General features: G+C 38.6%; 1 protein-coding gene across 1 annotated transcript in view; it reads right to left on the bottom strand.

The window, feature by feature from the left end:
* The window catches only part of LOC311140356 (NLR family CARD domain-containing protein 3-like), a gene marked incomplete at its 3' end in the record, with an annotated part of 36,184 nt that extends 19,271 nt beyond the window's left edge, over positions 1–16,913 (bottom strand). The window contains exons 1-8 of the mRNA XM_084175382.1: positions 16,326–16,913; positions 15,301–15,399; positions 9,244–9,360; positions 6,132–7,596; positions 5,786–5,870; positions 5,428–5,656; positions 3,282–5,046; positions 2,817–2,988 (exon numbers count right to left, since the gene is read on the bottom strand). Of these exons, the coding sequence (XP_084031508.1) occupies positions 2,817–2,988; positions 3,282–5,046; positions 5,428–5,656; positions 5,786–5,870; positions 6,132–6,199 (2,319 nt within the window). The 5' untranslated portion in view covers positions 6,200–7,596; positions 9,244–9,360; positions 15,301–15,399; positions 16,326–16,913. The remainder of the gene's footprint in view (positions 1–2,816; positions 2,989–3,281; positions 5,047–5,427; positions 5,657–5,785; positions 5,871–6,131; positions 7,597–9,243; positions 9,361–15,300; positions 15,400–16,325) is intronic.
* Positions 16,914–17,119: the final 206 nt, after the last annotated feature.

The following is a 17,119-nucleotide window of genomic DNA, read 5'->3' as shown; positions in this document are numbered from 1 at the left end:
ATTATATCCATTTGGTTTGCAACTCAGTGAACCTGCGCAGCATTCGCTCAATTTGATGCCTATGTACGAAGATTTCGATGCATATCAAATTACCCAGCAGTCATTTAGAAACAACAAGTCGTCCAAAAAATTGTTATTTCTTAATTAAAAAAAGTATTCTGGCTGTTTAAATCGGCCACATCTTGAAAAAGAGGAGTTTAGATTGTATACTTCTTTCTTAAAACAAATATGGTTAACCATGATCAGAAAATGTTTAATGTTTGATCGCTATACGCCAGCCATCGCCTCTTAAACCGTGTCTCACCTCACTATTGGTGACCACAACATGTACTCAGGTAAACAGTGTGCGTGCTCACCAAGTAGCCGTAACCTTGTTAATAATAAGTTACTTGAGGTAAACATACAGGGTTAACGCTCATCAAGTAGCTGTAACCTTGTTAATAATAAGTTACCTGAGGTAAAGCTACAGGGTTAACGCTCACCAAGTAGCCGTAACCTTGTTAATAATATGGTACCTGAGGTAAACCTACAGGGTTAACACTCACCAAGTAGCCGTAACCTTGTAAATAATAAGTTACCTGAGGTAAACCTACAGGGTTAACGCAGGCAGGTCTCATTGATAACAATAGTAAAGCTGGCATTGTGACTCAGAACAATGGGCTGAGAATAGAACGTTCTGAAGGCGAGTCGGTGTCACGGAGCTCAATAGAACTAATAGGAGCTGGTAGGGTGAAAAATGTCCGAACATAAGGCCTGTTTTTTCGCGATTACTTCATAACTAGGGTCAAGGTAATATTATGAAACTGGGCTCCATGGCGAATGCAATGAACTAGTTTTTCTCAGAAAAAAAGCGTTAACATTTTTTTATTCAAAAGTTTGGTCCTTGGACACAGAGGGGTTAAACACTAAAGTTACCATCCATTTAGTGAAGAGAGGAGAACCGGACAGAGGGAGCGTAGGCCATTATCCGTCAAAGAGAGAAGGAGAAGCCTTCCACGGTATTTAACAGGTGGAAGAAACAACCAGGGAGCTCCATCGGTCCACAAGAAATGCAGGCAGCCGGTGATGATGTAGTGGTAGCTAGGATAACTAGGATGCTACTGGTAGAGTAGCTAGCTTAGCTAGCTGTACCGACTAGCTTGGCTAGCTAGCAGGTCATTCTTCTGTCCCTCGTCTCGAGGATGATGACGAATCCGGTGAACCACAAAATGAAAGAAAAGATAGCGAGTGAAAAGGATCTGGCTACACTCATACTGCCCCTGACCGTAAAGCAAAAAGCAAATTGAACAATAAACTTCGGTGTCTCAACACTGTAACGAACTCCGTCGTTGTTCCCCAAGATCACCACAGACCACTCTGCGCGTAACTGGACAATATGCTTGGCGCCAAACCGTACGTGGATGCGGACAGTTCTGTACCGGGACGCGGACAGTTCCAGAACGTGGACATGAGCAGAGCAACACAATAAACTAAACCAGGTCTTTACAGTGGCTTACATTAGTAATATTCATTTATTAAATAATGTAAAGCAAACATTCTACGTTTTTTTATAACAATATTTTGAGATCTGGGCCCATATCCACAAAGTGTCTCAGAGTAGAAAATTGGTCGGATAAATGCTGAGAATTAAGACATTTTACACTTATGGGTATAAATTCCACACCATATCTATTTTGACAGTGAAGATAACATTTTAAATTTGGCTCTATACTCCAGCAGTTTGGATTTGAGATCAAATGTTTCATATGAGGTGACAGTATATAATGTCACCTTTTATTTGAGGGTATGTTCATACATATCTGTTTCACCGTTTAGAAATGAAAGCACTTCATGTGTCTAGTCCCCCTATTTGAAGAAGTTATAAGTATTCTCACCAATTCACTAATAGTGTATTAAAGTAGTCAAAGGTATAGTATTTGGTCGCAAACTCGTTGGTTGCATTTGCAGTTTGTTTTGGTTGTGTTTTGGGTTATGTTTTGCCCAACAGTAACTGAATGGTGGATGATGACTGGAGTAATTTTCTGTCTAAGTGAGTAGATAACATGTTTCTAAACACTACTAAATGAATCCTGATGATGCCATGATTAAGAACAATTATGAATGAATTTTGAATAATAATGAGTGAAAAAGTTACAGAGGCTACAACAAAACATACTAACCTCTCAACATTACCAATAACAGAGGGGTATGATATTTGTGCCTCTGTAACTTTCTCATTCATCATCATTCACGATTCATTCATGATTATTCATGATCATGGTAGCATCCACATAAATGTAGAAGTGTTCAGAAACATCTTCTATTCTTACTGACATTACAAGTGAAGTGACAGAAAAATGACAGGACATTATTCACCATTCAGTTTCTATTGGGGAAAACATCATCCAAAACACAACCAAAACAAACTGCAAATGTATTCAACAAGTTTGTAGAACCACAAGCTTGATATAATCACTGTAGGTAAGGAATATGGGACCAAATACTAAACTTATGACTACTTTAATACAATATAAGTGAATATGTCCAAATTATTATGACTTTTTCAAATGGAAGAACTAGATACATCAAGTGCTTTCATTTCTAAACAGTAACACAGATATTTATGAAAATATCCTCAAATAAAAGGTGACATTATATACTGTTGCCTAATATGAAACATTATATCTAAAATCCAAAATGATGGAGTATAGCACCAAATTCAAAACTGTAAGCTTCACTGTCCAAACACATATGGTGTGGACTATGTGTGCCTGGTAAACACATGTGGATCTGGTGAACAGTTATCACTTGTTGACCAACTACAGGAATACTGACCTCAGAGTCTCCAGTTTACAGTGGGGATTCCCCAGTCCAGCAGAGAGCAGCTTCACTCCTGAATCCTTCAGGTCATTGTTACTCAGATCCAGCTCTCTCAGGTGTGAGGGGTTTGACTTCAGAGCTGAGACCAGAGAAGCACAGCCTTCCTCTGTGACTCCACAGCCTGACAGCCTGACAGAGAGATCATCATGATTTCACAAACACACTGTTAATTTAACACCAGTTGTGTAGAAGGACAATGGCAGATGCATTTGGTTTATTCTCTTAAACAACATATAGATTCATCTTCCGTCTCCTAGAATTGTATGGTCATATTGTTATACTAATGTGAACACCAATGCACTGATTCAGTACGTTTTTCTATTTAATATTATATATTATATACATATTATAATACATATATTTCTCTAAACTGAATATTTCTTCCTTATGATTAGTACTTAAATGTCATGTTATGTACTCACAGAGCAGCTCTGGAGGCTTTGACCACTGGCAGCAGCCTCAGAAGACCTTCCTCTGATCCGGAGTATTTCTTCAGGTCAAACACATCCAGCTCCTTTTCTGAAGTCAGCAACACAAAGACCAGAGCTGACCACTGTGCAGGTGAAATTTTGGCTTTTGAGAGACTTCCTGATCTCAGGTAGCTTTGGATCTCCTCCACAAGAGAATGGTCATTCAGTTCATTCAGACAGTGGAACAGATTGATGCACCTCTCTGGAGAGGGATTCTTCCTGATCTTCTCCTTGATGTACTTGACTGTTTCTTCATGGCTCTGTGAGCTGCTTCTTGTCTTTGTCAGTAGACCTCGTAAGTGCTTCTGATTGGACTCCAGTGAGAGGCCCAGAAGGAAGCGGAGGAAAAGGTCCAGGTTTCCTGTCTCACTTTGTAAGGCTTTATCCACAGCACTCTTGTAGAAAGTAACTTCAGTAACTTGCGGTTCGGCCATTAGATTCTCATTGTTGTTGATGAATGAGAGGAACACATATACAGCAGCCAGAAACTCCTGAATGCTCAGATGCACGAAGCAGTACACCTTGTCCTGGTACAGCCCACATTCCTCTTTAAAGAGCTGTGTGCACAATCCTGAGTACACTGAGGCTTCATTGATATCAATGCCAGCCTCTTTCAGGTCTTCTTCATAGAAAATCAGATTGCCATTCATAAGCTGTTGAAAAGCCAGTTTTCCCAGTGACAGAATGCTCTCTTTATTCCAGTGTGGACCTGTCTCTTCTTTCCCAAGATACTTTTCATTCTTCTGTTTGGTTTGAAATACCACAAGGTGTATGAACATCTCAGTCAGAGTCTTGGGCATCTCTTCTGTCTTGTCTGTACTCAACATGTGTTCAAGGACTGTTGCAGAAATCCAACAGAAGACTGGAATGTGGCACATGATGTGGAGGCTCCTTGATGTCTTTATGTGTGAGATGATTCTGCTGGCCAGGTCCTCATCACTGAATCTCCTTCTGAAGTACTCCTCCTTCTGTGGGTCATTGAACCCTCGTACCTCTGTCACCTGGTCAACACACCATGAAGGGATCTGATTTCCTGCTGCAGGTCGGGTAGTTATCCAGAGGAGAGCAGAGGGAAGCAGATTTCCCTTGATGAGATTTGTCAGCAGAACATCCACTGAGGTTGACTCTGTGACGTCACAACAGATCTTGTTCTTCTGGAAGTCTAGGGGCAGTCGGCACTCATCCAGACCATCAAAGATGAACAGAACTTTGTACTTGTCGTAGTTGGAGATCCTTGATTCTTTGGTTTCGATTGAGAAGTGATTGAGAAGTTCAATCAAAGTGTGTTTTTCCTTTTTCATCAAATTCAGCTCCCGAAAAGGGAATGAAAATACAAATTGGACATCCTGATTTGCTTTTCCTTCAGCCCAGTCCAGAATGAACTTCTGCACAGAGACTGTTTTTCCAATGCCAGCGACTCCCTTTGTCAGCACAGTTCTGATAAGTTTGTCTTGTCCAGTTAAGGGTCTGAAGATGTTGTTACATTTGATTGCAGTCTCTGGTCTTGCTTGTTTCCTGGTTGTTGTCTCAATCTGTCTCAGCTCATGTTCATTATTGACCTCTCCTGTTCCACCCTCTGTGATGTAGAGCTCTGTGTAGATCTTATTGAGAAGTGTTGGGTTTCCTTGTTTAGCGATCCCCTCAAATACACATTGAAACTTCTTCTTTAGATTAGATTTGAGTTCACGTTGAAGAATCACAGCACGCTCATCTGAATCTAGAAATAACACAGAGGATATTAATATTACAGCTGTTTTAATGCCTACAGTATTGTAAGACTGTCTTATAAAGTTTAAATTATAATCATTTATTCTCTTAACTGTCTGTATAAATCTGTAAATGTTTTCATAATGCATTACACACTGGTGTGACTGATTTATATCATTATTGGTATTATTGATTAATAATGTTATCTCTCTCACTCTCTCTGTCTAAATTAATCACCACAACACATCCCTGCTGCTACTTAATGAGGTCACTAGGTGTTGTGTTTTGGCTGCTACAATATCATTGAGTTACACAGCTACTTTAGCTGTACTTTAGCTACAGCTTTTAAATGTTCTAAAACAGCATTCAACATGAGGCAGACAGCTCTTACTTTTCTCCAGTGTGTCAGCAAGCTCCTTCTGGTTCATTTTCCTCAGGACGTGCAGTGTGATCTTCAGAGCCCCGTCTCTGGCACTGCTCTCCTGCTTCTCATCTTCAGCATCCACCACTTCCTTATCCTGCTTCTGACTCTCAAAGCCTTCTGGGAGTTCTGGACTAAGAATCCTCTTGAACATCTTCAGCTCATTCTTCACAAATGTCATAATATTCTCTTCAAGCAACTGAAATAAATAAAGTCAATAAGTTAAGCAAGAGACAAAATGCTTTCTCATTAACACATTAATGAATGATTGACAGATCAACTTTACTTGAGGTAAACAAAAACAAATGTACATAACAGGACCACATACACTGAATATGGAGGCCAGGTCTGTTTGATGACTCTGGGAAGACTGACCACAGAGAATCTCTGACTCTGATCTCTCCTGTTGGTTTCTGTGGACAAAACATGAGATTACATTTCCACATCCAGGGAGTGCACACACACACACACACACACACACACACACACACACACACACACACAGGGAGGGAATGTAGTGTTGGTTTAATATTGTTTCAGGACTATGAACATGGAAAAAAGGGTTAGCCTATGGATTATGAAAACAACAAAAAGAAATGGTAAAATGGGAGAGGAGAAATGACTAGAGACAGTGTTGTTTAACTCACTGACCATGACCCATGAGTTCTTCTTACCTTTGTTCAGTAGAAAAGTCTCCCTCTCTAAACCCTATAGGATGACTCATAGACCGGTCACTCTTCATGGACACACAGCTGGGTACAGGGGAGGCTGGTCTCTCCTGCTTGATTGGATTTCAACACAACAGAGACAAACATTACATCTCTCATCTACTCTGAGCTCAGATGGGGAAACATAACAAGAGTTTCATTCCAAAACGCTATATATCCATATTCAGGAATGTTGGTAAATTAGCTTCTATTGTTTAAAGAAATTATCAAATAAATGGTTGTTTTTTCACTAGCTAATCATGGCAAGGAGTTGTTCAATGACAGGCATGTGATTAAAATCAATCACTTAATAGCTTCATTTCAGAGAGACAAATGTTTTTTTTGCAAAATGCTATATATCTGCCTCACTCTCAGAGAAATAAGTAGTACTGCTAGGTTTTACACAGTAATAATATATCTGCCTCACTCTCAGAGAAATAAGGAGTACTGCTAGGTTTTACAAAGTTAAATGTAACAAATAACTACATTTTTAATAAAGAACTGTACAAATGATACACTTGTGACATCAATATTTAAATATTGTAAAATAATAATTCAATACAGTAATATGAGATCTGTATGTAAAACATTTACATTTGATATTTTAGTCATTTAGCAGATGTTTTTGTCCAGGGCCTGGTATCCCAAAAGCATCTTAAGGCCAAGTTCATCGTTAGAACCTTCATAGGAGCATTGTTAAATCTCTGAGCTGTTTCCCAAAACCATCGTTATTAACGTTGCACTTGAAAACGCTCATATTCTAACACCTGCCTCAACCACTTGTAGAACAGCCAAGTGCGTCGTTAGATGCTTTTTTGCCCTCCCGCGTCACTTTATACACAGAAGATCTCTGCTAAACATAGAATCACATGGTTTATCCGTCTCTTTGTGACCACTGGTTTAGTGTTGACATAGACTTTAAGTTAAAAAAGTATATATAACATGTTAGAAAGAAATCACAAAATGAGGAACAAAGAAGTGACTGAAGTCAAGTCGTCATCTAGGTTAATTAAGTCAGTCTGAAGATGTTTTGCAGTCAGTGTGGCACATCTTAATTTCCTGTAACCCCAAGCGATGCATGCTGCACAGAGTTGCGTTGATTTATGTGCTCACTGATCAGTTTCTTTAATCTCTTTCTCAGAAGTCTTTAACTCACTGAGGTCACAAAGCATATGATATGCCCTTCCTCAGTCTTCAGAGCAGGGTTGTGTTCATTAGGCAACGCAACGTTTTCATTTGTAAGTCGCTCTGGATAAGAGCGTCTGCTAAATGATGTAAATGTAAATGTAAATGTAAATGTTAATGATATGGAACTCTGACCTGTTCACCAGACGTGCGACCTTGTCCCGAACCTGCTGTTTCGACCCTCTCTCTCTCTCTCTCTCCTTCTCTCTCCCTACCACACCTGCTGTCTCGACCTCTGAATGCTCGGCTATGAAAAGCCAAATGACATTTACTCCTGAGGTGCTGACCTGTTGCAACCTCTATAACCACAGTGATTATTATTTGACCCTGTTGGTCATCTATGAACATTTGAACATCTTGAAGAACGATCTGTACTTAATGGCCATATCCTCTTATAATCTCCCCCCAGCACAGCCAGAAGAGGACTGGCCTCCCCTCAGAGCCTGATTCCTCTCTAGGTTTCTTCCTAGGTTCCTGCCTTTCTAGGGAGTTTTTCCTAGCCACCGTGCTTCTACATCTGCATTGCTTGCTCTTTGGGGTTTTAGACTGGGTTTCTATATAAGCACTTTGTGACAACTGCTGATGTAAAAAATGTATTCTGGGAATACATATGCAGACCAGGCCAGGGTTTGGGGTTTGAGAAGTCAATGAGAGGTAAAAATGACTTCCTTAGTTGTTAATTTTGAAAATGTTCTGTCTTAAGTAGTTTAACAAACTGACACATTTTCATGTTAGTCAAAAACAACTTTATATCGAAGGAGTGACTTTGATTTGACGGCCTGCACCTGTGCAGTTCGGCACAAGACGACCATTAGACCCAATGACGTATTTCTGCGCATGAGCTTCAAATCAAATCAAATTGTATTTCTCACATGCGCCGAATACAACAGTGGTACACTTTACCGTGAAATGCTTACTTACGAGCCCTTTCCCAACAATGCAGAGTTAAAAAGTCACAAATATTAGCTAAATAAAAAAAGGAAATAGTATCATAATAAAAGAACAATAATGAGGCTATAAGGAGTACCAGTACTGAGTCAATGTGCAGGGGTACCAGGTAGTTGAGGTAATAACTAGACTATATACAAGGAGTACCAGTACTGAGTCAATGTGCAGGGGTACCAGGTTGTTGAGGTAGTAATGAGGCTATAAGGAGTACCAGTACTGAGTCAATATGCAGGGGTACCAGGTTGTTGAGGTAATAACTAGACTATATACAAGGAGTACCAGTACTGAGTCAATGTACAGGGGTACCAGGTAGTTGAGGTAATAACTAGACTATATACAAGGAGTACCAGTACTGAGTCAATGTGCAGGGGTACCAGGTAGTTGAGGTAATAACTAGACTATATACAAGGAGTACCAGTACTGAGTCAATGTGCAGGGGTACCAGGTTGTTGAGGTAATAACTAGACTATATACAAGGAGTACCAGTACTGAGTCAATGTACAGGGGTACCAGGTAGTTGAGGTAATAACTAGACTATATACAAGGAGTACCAGTACTGAGTCAATGTGCAGGGGTACCAGGTAGTTGAGGTAGTAATGAGGCTATAAGGAGTACCAGTACTGAGTCAATGTGCAGGGGTACCAGGTAGTTGAGGTAATTTAGGAAATATGTACATGTAGGTAGGGGTAAAAGTGACTAGGCAATCAGGATAGAGATTACATCTCCTCATCCAGGGAGTGCACACAAACACACACACACACACACACACACACACACACAGGGAATGTTGTGTTTGTTTAATATTGTTTCAGGACTATGAAAATTGAAAAAAGATATAGCCTATGGATTATCAAAACAACAAAAATAAATGGGAAAATGGGAGAGGAGAAATGACTAGAGACAGTGTTGTTTAACTCACTGACCATGACCCATGAGTTCTTCTTACCTTTGTTCACTAGAAGAGTCTCCCTCTCTAAACTCTATAGGATGTTCCATAGACCGGTCACTCTTCATGGACACACAGCTGGGTACAGGGGAGGCTGGTCTCTCCTGCTTGATTGGGCTTCAACACAACAGAGACAAACATTACGTCTCTCATCTACTCTGAGATCAGATGGGGAAACAAGAGTTTCATTCCAAAACGCTATATATCCATTTTCAGAAACGGTAAATTAGATTTTATTGTTTAAAGAAATTATGAAAGAGATTGGTGTGTTTTTTCACCATCTAGTCATGGCATGGCTGGTTGTTCAATGACAGACAAGTATTTGTTTAAAATCTATCACTTGATGGTTTCATTTCAGAGAGACAAATAATCATGTTGTTTTGCACAATGCTATATATCTGCCTCACTCTCAGAGAAATAAGTAGTACTGCTAGGTTTTACACAGTAAAAATATATATATCTGCCTCACTCTCAGAGAAATAAGTAGTACTGCTAGGTTTTACACAGTAATAATATATATAAATATATCTGCCTCATCCCAGAGAAATAAGTAGTACTGCTAGGATTTACACAGTCAAATGTGACCAACCGGCTCGATTTTATGTAGCAACATTTGAAATTGTGTTTTTTACATTGGATAAAAGTAGAGACTCAATTAGAAAAAGGTATATCATACACTACAGTTGAGGAACAATGGGAAAGTAATTCTGCTTTGAAAGATGATAAACTTGTAACCTCACTTTTGAGAAAATGGCCTTTGAATGTTTTGGTTCACCTACTGGAGAGCTCTTCTTTATCTACAGTGGTGTTACTTTGGCAGATAATGTCTCCCATCTAAATAAATAGTATATATATATAGTTAACTAAATGTATGGTGTTTTTGGTTTATGTCAGTTTCATTGTTTGTTATGCAATAAATTGTTATTTTATGGTCGTAAGTGGTAAAATGAACCAGAAAATGTCATATTTTGCAATTCTGAGTAATTACTACTTTAATAAGGATATTCTTTATTCAGTAGTACTGCAGTTGCTAAATAATTCCAATAGATGGAAGCATAAGACCACGAATGACATTTCAGAAGGTTCGTTTAGTTTTCTCCCTGGATACACCACCACTCCCCCTCACAGGAAAACTCCTGCACACGCTTTTTACTGTCCCTTTCCACACTGCTAACGCAAGAGGAACGACTGAAAAAGCATTTAACAGATTACTGTGAAGTAATATAATGATGATTCATGTTTATTATTACCTGTTTTTATGCTCATGTTTTGAAATTATACTTCATTACTCTAATGATGATCAATAAGCCTGAACATTAATGTAGTCACCTCTGGTCGAGAAAAACGTATTTTCCTAGTACATTCATTGTCAGATTCATCAACCAGCAGCGAGCACTCTGCCTTCTAGCACAAGTGAGGGGCATGTTGAGGTACATTTGCTAACCGGGAGGGTTGCACGATCTAATTTATTGGCGGGCTGGAAGACGCACTCTTGTCTTATCTATTCCGAGGTTGTTTAATCGTAATATTAGATATTTAAAAATGCATGTATACTAGGGTTGAGGTTGGAGCATCTGACTAGTGATTATTTACCCGGGGTTCAACACGTGCTATAGTCACTATTTAATTGCTCTTCCAAAAGCATCACAGGCCTAATACGAGATATATAGCTAGCTAAAGTAATGAGTGACCATTTCAGAAAATCATGGGACATTTAGTATTTGGTTGCATGCTATTTTATGTTAATCATATTGCTGCTTGTAGCCTATAACTGATGCTTCGTTGTCTTATGCTGCCATCTATTGGAAATATTTAGCTATTAAAAGTTATTAATTCACGTACAAACATTGGTGAGGCAGCTGAGAAATAAAGTGTATTAGATCAGTCTCAATCCTGCCCCACGCCAATTGCTGTACTTTCACACAGAGGTTACTAGGTCACCCAATTCAAACCACATTTGAAAAATAAAACAAATGTGTCTTATTTATCAAGTGTTCTGTCTTGCAATTATACATATAATAAAATAACAACAAAACAATCAAAACGCTATTTAATACTATCATTGTATTTACTAAGATAATATTATTATTAAAATAGTTTCTAAAAGTGTTCTAGGCTACCCTACCCTAGAATTAGGGGTTAGGGTTACGGCTAAAATAGGTTATAAGTAGGGTAAGAGTTTCTGTATAGCACTTTGTGACATCTGCTGGTGTAAAAAGGGCTTTATAAATACATTTGATTGATTGTTAGGTTTAGGGTTTAAATGGCAAAAAACAGTATGGGTTTATAGCACTCTTGCGCCTCCCTTTGGCCATCTGTGGGTACTACATAACTCATTCATTACATGTTTTACATTTTTACATATTTAGCAGACGCTCTTATCCAGAGCGACTTACAGTTAGTGAGTGCATACATTTTCATACTGGCCCCCCGTGGGAAACGAACCCACAACCCTGGTGTTGCAAGCGCCATGCTGTACCAACTGAGCTATATGACACTTGCTAGGCTCATAATCTGAGGTAGCAACTGTGTCAGATCTACAAATCCATTAGCTAGACCACCCGATTAGACAACAATCACCCCATTATACCCATTTGGTTTGCAACTCAGTGAACCTGTGCAGCATTCGCTCAATTTGATGCCTATGAACGAAGATTTCGATGCATATCAAATTACCCAGCAGCCATTTAGAAACAACAAGTCATCAGAATTTTTTTTATTTCTTAATTAAAAAATTTCTTCTGGCTGTTTAAATCTGCCACATCTTGAAAAAGAGGACAGGGACATGCGTTTTGTTTAGATTGTACAGTTTTTTCTTAAAACAAATATGTTTAACCATGACCAGAAAATGTTTAACGTTTGATGGCTTTGCGCCAGACAACACCTCTTAGACTGTGGCTCACCACAACATGTACTCAGGTTAACATTGAGCGTGCTCACCAAGTAACCGTAACCTTGTTAATAATAAGTTACCTGAGGTAAACCTACAGGGTTAACGCTCGCCAAGTAGCCGTAACCTTGTTAATAATAAGTTACCTGAGGTAAACCTACAGGGTTAACGCTCACCAAGTATCCATAACCTTGTAAATAATAAGTTACCTGAGGTAAACCTACAGTAGAACTAATAGGAGCTGGCAGGGTGAAAAATGCCCAAACATAAGGCCTGTTTTTTCGCGATTACTTCATAACCAGGGATAGAAGGTAATATTCTGAAACTGGGCTCCATGGCAGATGCAATGAACTAATTTTATCAGAAATAAACGTTGTAAAAAATTTAACTTGAGGCGCCCCGAAAATAATATTCAAAAGGTTCAGTCCTTGGACACAGAGGGGTTAAACACTAAAGTTACCGTCCATCTAGTGAAGAGGAGAACCGGACAGAGGGATGGTAGGTAGCCAGCATCCGTCAACGAGAGAGGGAGAAGCCCTCCACTGTATTTAACAGGTGGAAGAAACAAACAGGGAGCTCCATCGGTCCACAAGAAATGCAGGCAGCCGGTGATGATGTAGTGGTAGCTAGGATAACTAGGATGCTGCTGGTAGAGTAGCTAGCTTAGCTAGCTGTACCGACTAGCTTGGATAGCTAGCAGGTCGTTCGTCTGTCCCTCGAGGATGATGACGAATCCAGTGAACCACACAATTAAACAAGACTAGCGAGTGAAAAGGATCTGGCTACACTCATACTGTCATTGACCATTAAGCAAAAAAGCAAATTGAACAATAAACTTTGGTGTCTCAACACTGTAACGAACTCCGTCGTTATTTCCCAACATCACCTCAGCCCACTCTGCGCGTAACTGGACAATATGCTTGGCGCCAAACCGTACGTGGACACGGACAGTTCCAGAACGCGGACGTGAGCAGAGCAACACAATAAACTAAACCCAGTCTTTCCAGTGGCTTACATTAGTAATATTAATGTGCTATTATTATTATTATCATTATTATTACGTAAAACAAAATTCTTAGTTTTTAAAAACAATATTTTGAGATCTGGGTTAACAGAAGGTGTCTTGATAATAGGAAAATGCAGTGAGTCAGTGGTTCCTGCGCCACATGTAATTGCTTTGGAGTAGTTAAAATAATGTTTAGATTTTTCTATATGATCAATCCATAAATAATATAGACCTACATGGAACAGTTTCTCTTCTCTTCTTAATAATTATGTATAGTAAGTATTGGTGATTCAATAGCCTAGTTAATCATTACATGACTTTTAACACACTATCTATGTTTTGCTCAGTCTGGCAGTTACCCAGAACTATCAGATACTCTCTCTTGTGGCTGCTGCTGATGACAATTGCATGTATGTTTTCATAATATTGATGTCTGCATAACAATTTGTATTAATTTTGGCAGATTAACTCATGTTTATTTCTGAATATTAACTCAGGTTTTCGCCCAGCGGCAAATGAGTTGGAGCTGTGGCCGAAAAGTGTCCAGTTTGAATCCCGGGCTGGGTGCTGGAAAGAACGGGCGGAATTGATCTGACCCCTGGAGGGCTGCTGGGTTCACATCCTCAAAACATTCACCTTTCGTTGGGCCCTTGAGCAAGACCCTTAACCCCACAACATGCTCTCCATCCAGGGGCGCTGCACTGCAGCTTGAACCTGTGCTGGTCTCAACTGTATGTGTGAGGTCTGCTGTTTGGGGGGTTAAGAACGGAGCAGAATACATGTTTTTGTTGTTTGCTGTAACTAATGGACAAAGTTGTATTCTATTGTAATGTAATGTATTGTAAAGAAGTCAGCCAGAGTTGACGTGGGACATCGTTCAAACAAAGAGATGCCTCCCTGGCCACCAGTGTGTTTGCATATAACGAAGATCAATTCTACCCCCCATACAATACTTTTATACACAGTAATTACTTTTTTATATATAATAATAATAATAATACTAATAATACTAATAATACTAATAATAATAATAATAATAATTTCTTATACACATTACATTTTGGATAGATAGTACTCAGACATTTATAGTGTTTACACTAATGACTATTACCGATCATGATCTTTTTTAATCCCACCCCTCTGCTACTCTCAGCCCCGCCCACCTATCTCCATAGAACATCCTCTTTTGATTTCCACCTGCCATATTTTTTTCAACTGTGCTGTAATGTCATACATGCATGTTTAACCTTTCTAGTCGCATAGTATCCACAGACTGTAAGTTAAAGATCAATATTTTTCATAAGAGTATTGTTCTATTGTTGATTGACTGACTATGGCTTTCCAAATCCCCAGCACTGCTATTTCTAAGGATAATTTTAAATGAATATTGGGATTTTTCAACCATTTCTATTGTCCTATAAATTATATTCTTAGCTAAAAAATATTTCTGTTTAATAGTAGTAGCCATAATTCATAAATGGCACCATGCAGGGTTCTATATGGAGCCATTTTGGTTCAGGGAATAAGAACCTCTAGAGTATAGAACTTTTAGTGGTTCCATATATTAAGCAAGCGATAGAACCCTTTTTGGTTTAAACAGGAGTGAAGAGTGTGTTGATGTGATGGTAGTATTGTCAAAATTCCACTTGTAACAACGATCAGAATTAGTAACAACAATAAGGTTCTGCATGACAACATATTAGACAATAACTAAGAGTAGGATAAATTATTGTGTCATCCAGAACTTCTATAGATGTGGGTGTATGCTGGTAAAGATGTGTGTGTGTGTGTGTGTGTGTGTGTGTGTATGCTGGTAAGGATGTGTGTGTGTATGATGGTAAAGATGTGTGTGTGTGTGTGTGTCTGTGTGTGTGTGTGTGTGTGTGTGTGTGTGTGTGTGTGTGCTGGTGAGACATCCACATATCACAGCCAAATATACAGGATACAAACATTTCATTCCAGCTATATAGCGTTTTGCAAAACAAAAATTAATGCACAAAAATCTATTAATTAAAATCTTAGAACAACAATATTTTACACGCACATGAAGGTACCCATAAGCAATCATTTCTGATGTAAAATAACAAATGTGAAAAAATTGTGGATATAATGTTTTAGAAATAAACTCTTTATAAATTCTTAAACAACATTGTCATCTCACCTCTTAGCTTTGGTGTCATGTCCCCCAGAGAGACTTGTTTTAGAGGCAGGGACCCCCTCCTCTCTCTCCCCAGAGAGACTCATTTTAGACCACTGACCCCTAAACAGAGATCCAACATGTTGGTTGTGGTGAACACAGTGACAACTAATTATTGAAGGTAAATTGTTCTATTTTATTCATTATCTCTTGGAAATAAAACATTTACTAACAGATACGTCTGAACAGTCAGGTGATTTAATGCAATCACATCAACATGTATCATGACTGATATTTTTCACCTTTTCTCCATGTAGTGGAACTAATAATAATAATAATAATTATATAATAATAATAATAATAATAATAATAATAATAATAATAATAATAATCATCATCATCATCATCATCATCATCATCATCATCATAATAATAATACAATAATAATGATGGATCCAGTTCCAACATATCTCTAACTTTGAAGTATACAGTGGGGTCCCAAATTATTGACTCCCTTGATAAAGTTGAGTAAAAATGACTGTATAAAATAAATAATTCAAATACTGAGCTATATTGTATGCTCAAAACAACGGTACATTAAATTATTTTATACTAATACGTTTGATCAGAAAAAGAGATTTTGTTTAACAAGTAATACTTTTTTTCTCAAAAAGGTAGGGGTCAAAATTGACCCCCCCTTTCAATACCTCCCTTGCGAGGATAACGGCACTGAGCCTTTTTCTAAAATGTTTTATGAGTTGGAGAACACATTAGGAGTGATCTTAGACCATTCCTCAATTTAGAATCCTTCCAAATGGTCAACTACAGGAAGGTAAAGGTACAACTAAACACACAATAAAGAAACAAATCTCCCTAATTGACGGGAGGCTTGAATCTTAGTAATTTACCCACCGGCCTCTTACTACTATCCCAATGTATACATTCTACCAACATCATACATAAATAATCCCTGGTAGGATCCTTACTACTATCCCAATGTATACATTCTACCAACATCATACATAAATAATCCCTGGTAGGATCCTTACCTCGCAGCCTGAATTCAAAACCAGAACATGTCAAGTCATTGAGATTTTCCTTTGTGCTGAGAAAGAAACCTTGGGAAAAGTTTATTCACCTCCCCAATGTCAACTGACTTTGTGTAATTTTTGTTACTGATTAATTTAACATCTGCTAAAGTCTAGTGACATTGACCCCATGTCAGAATAATCAGAAAACCTGTTTAGGAGAAAAGCCATGGGTTTACAACATGGCTGTGTAGCTACTGCTAGAGGTCTCATGGATGGAATGGCATTTATATTTTTAATAATTTCATCATTAATAAACGGTTTTGTTATATTTCAGTCTTCTGTCATGTATATAAAGTGTAGTATTGGGATGCAAATCAAAATGTAATACATTTCAACTCTATATCTGACATGGTCCAGGTGTCTTTCTACTCTATATCTGACATGGTCCAGGGGTCTTTCTACTCTATATCTGACATGGTACAGGTGTCTTCTTTTTATTAAGCCCATAACCATGTGTGTGAGGTGTGTACTTTTGTTTCAAAGTAGATTTGTTTAAGAATACCAAGAAACACTGTGTGACCCTGATTTAGGCCACTGCAGGACAAGGTTAATAATTAAAAACAATACCGTATGAACAACTAGCAGTGTCCAGGACCAGTGATTCAAGTCTGATGCACCGTCCCTAATGGCACCCTATTCCCTACATAGTGCACTACTTTAGACCAGGACCAATACGGCTGTTGTAGTGCACTATATAGGGTGCCATTTGAGGAGGCAGACTGAGCGTTATCCAGTCTTCTCTCTCTCTCTCT

Source organism: Coregonus lavaretus (assembly GCF_964263955.1).
Source record: "Coregonus lavaretus genome assembly, chromosome: 2".
Lineage (NCBI taxonomy): Eukaryota > Metazoa > Chordata > Actinopteri > Salmoniformes > Salmonidae > Coregonus > Coregonus lavaretus.
The sequence above is the reverse complement of the archived record's forward strand: the minus strand, read 5'-3'. Positions and strand labels throughout refer to the sequence as shown.